This window comes from Dendrobium catenatum, unplaced genomic scaffold (genome assembly GCF_001605985.2).
Source record: "Dendrobium catenatum unplaced genomic scaffold, ASM160598v2 fragScaff_scaffold_896, whole genome shotgun sequence".
Lineage (NCBI taxonomy): Eukaryota > Viridiplantae > Streptophyta > Magnoliopsida > Asparagales > Orchidaceae > Dendrobium > Dendrobium catenatum.
Genome location: NW_021319358.1, coordinates 225418 through 227221, shown reverse-complemented (window position 1 = coordinate 227221; position 1804 = coordinate 225418). Strand labels below are relative to the sequence as shown.

The 1804-nt window shown below is 38.5% G+C and overlaps 1 protein-coding gene across 1 annotated transcript; it reads right to left on the bottom strand.

The window, feature by feature from the left end:
- Positions 1–316: 316 nt before the first annotated feature.
- LOC110106901 (probable GMP synthase [glutamine-hydrolyzing]) lies at positions 317–1393 on the bottom strand. The gene has a single exon (XM_020836982.2). It carries the CDS (start codon positions 1356–1358, stop codon positions 840–842), a length of 519 nt encoding a protein of 172 aa, XP_020692641.1. The 5' UTR covers positions 1359–1393; the 3' UTR covers positions 317–839.
- Between the last annotated feature and the right edge of the window lie 411 nt (positions 1394–1804).

Genomic DNA, 1804 nt, shown 5'->3' with positions numbered 1-1804 from the left:
AAATTAAGATGATTTTTGTCTGTGTTCCTAAATGAGCTTAGAATCTTATTCAAACTCAATTCACTTTTTTTTTTTTTTTTTGAGAAAATTGAGGGCAGAACCCAAATTCCATTAAGTAAAAGAACTAGTTACATGTGTAAAAAAGTTCATAATATAAAATAAGCATAAACCAGCATAATAGGCTCAAAAACAACCACAAAAACTGGTAGAAAATTACACATGAGCAAAAAATATGCAAATCCAGATTTGAGATTGATCCAGCCACAAGGAGGGAAGCCGAAATCATAACTTTAAACCCACGGAAAAGAGCTGAAGAAGAGGAGAAGCATTGATGCTTACGGGCTCAGCATAAAAAACAGAGAACAACCTCCAACTACGCATACCCCCGGTTGCCTTAATTGCCATCAAAAACAAAGTTCGTTGCAAAAAATTGCCTTCCTGGGGGGAGGACGTTCCCTGAACATCATTGCCCCAAAAACAAAAACATACTCCCAGCATATAAGAAAAACAGGAAGGTGATGCTTAAGTGAACTCAATTCACTTAATAAACAAGTAGACAACAAATGCTGCAAGCATGAATTCGGTGGAACTAGTAGTTTTTTTTTTTCTGACACCTCATGCATATATTATTCAATTTTTTGGATGATTAATCAAGCATCGTTTACATTAAATTAACATGCCGTTTTTAAACATAAGAAAAAAAAATTAAAAGAAATTTGTGATTTACATAAAAATTTTAGCTTTATTTTCCATGTGTCAGATGCTTTCAAACTGGAACAAACAGAACCAAAACCATGAAAACAAGCTCTCAGATTTGCTAAAATGGCAGAAGAACTGATTCAAATGAGGAAACTATCTCCCCTTACGAAACTATACAAAACCATATCTCTCAACAGCCCTTTATTCCACCAATACTTTCTCAGCAACCCTTCTCTTTGAAATCCTACCTTCTCCAAAACCCTTTGAGATGCCTTATTCCCCTCCTCTACTAAAGCCTCCAATCTCTCCAATCCCTTTATTTCAGACATCGCTGCCTCCGTCGCAATCCTTACCGCCGCTGTCGCCACCCCTTTCCCCCACCACTCTCTTGCTAACACATATCCTATCTCGCGGCGGCACTGGCTGCCTGACCCCTCTGAAGACATTAGTAACACCTGGCCGACTGGCCGGCCACTGACAATAATAGCACGGAACCATGGACTCGGGAGAACATTCTCTTCCATGAATCGTCTAAGCTCGTCTTTGCTCGTGTAGGCTTCCCAACCGCAGTTGGACGCTACGTCCTTATCAGAGGCCCAAACCCAAAAGTCATCAAGGTCGGAGAGATCAAATGGCCGGAGGCTCACCGTAGTTGCCATTGATGTTGTTGGTGATTTGGATTATTGAGTATTTGATCTGTTTTATAGGGAGAGACGTGACTTATTTGAAGTGGTGGATTTGGATTCCTCACTCCACAATCCCCACAAAAATGAAAAGAAACGTGATGAGTGTGGCCGGCTTTTTTGAACAGACCAATGGTCAATTATGTGAGAAATCAAATTACTTCTATTAAAAATTTAGAAATCCATTTAAGTCAGCTTGCAATCAATAGCAGACCTCTTCCATCATTTCTTAGCAATATTGAAGTTAAACCAAAGGAAAAAAGAAAAAGAGTCTAATAAAAATCTTTTGAAGAATGATAGCATCGTACCCAAGCCAAATTGATAAATCTAGACAAATCTGACTAAATACTACAAACTTGGCAATGTATGGGAGGCAACCTAGGTTTTAATTTTTATGTGCTTTTGAAGATTAGATTTAACAG

Coding starts and splice junctions, on each gene's coding strand:
- LOC110106901 (XM_020836982.2), bottom strand. CDS start 1,358: ATGGCAACTACGGTGAGCCTCCGGCCATTTGATCTCTCCGACCTTGAT.